At 53.4% G+C, this 221-nt stretch overlaps 1 protein-coding gene across 1 annotated transcript in view; it reads right to left on the bottom strand.

Annotated features, from left to right (window-relative positions):
- Positions 1–91: 91 nt before the first annotated feature.
- The window catches only part of PHALS_04983 (uncharacterized protein), a gene marked incomplete at both ends in the record, with an annotated part of 225 nt that continues 95 nt past the window's right edge, over positions 92–221 (bottom strand). Inside the window, one exon of the mRNA XM_024722709.1 lies at positions 92–181. Coding sequence (XP_024573758.1) covers positions 92–181 — 90 coding nt within the window. The remainder of the gene's footprint in view (positions 182–221) is intronic.

The raw sequence follows: 221 nt of genomic DNA on the forward strand, positions 1-221 counted from the left end.
GGTATAGCACGAGTCCAGCGCGTATCCACATCCGCAGACAGATCAATTGTCACCAGCTGTAGCTTAGCTCCTGCATGCTCCGCCTCCTCTTTTAATGCCGCGCAATTGCGTTCAGCTGCTGCCTCTGCTTGATAGACCGGCGAACAAAGATCACAAAGTTGCGAATGGCATCAATCGATCCCTTCGCCACAGCAAGGCCGGCTTGCACAATCAGATTGAGG

Source organism: Plasmopara halstedii (genome assembly GCF_900000015.1).
Source record: "Plasmopara halstedii genome assembly, contig: Scaffold_287, whole genome shotgun sequence".
In the NCBI taxonomy this organism is placed as follows: Eukaryota; Oomycota; class Peronosporomycetes; order Peronosporales; family Peronosporaceae; genus Plasmopara; species Plasmopara halstedii.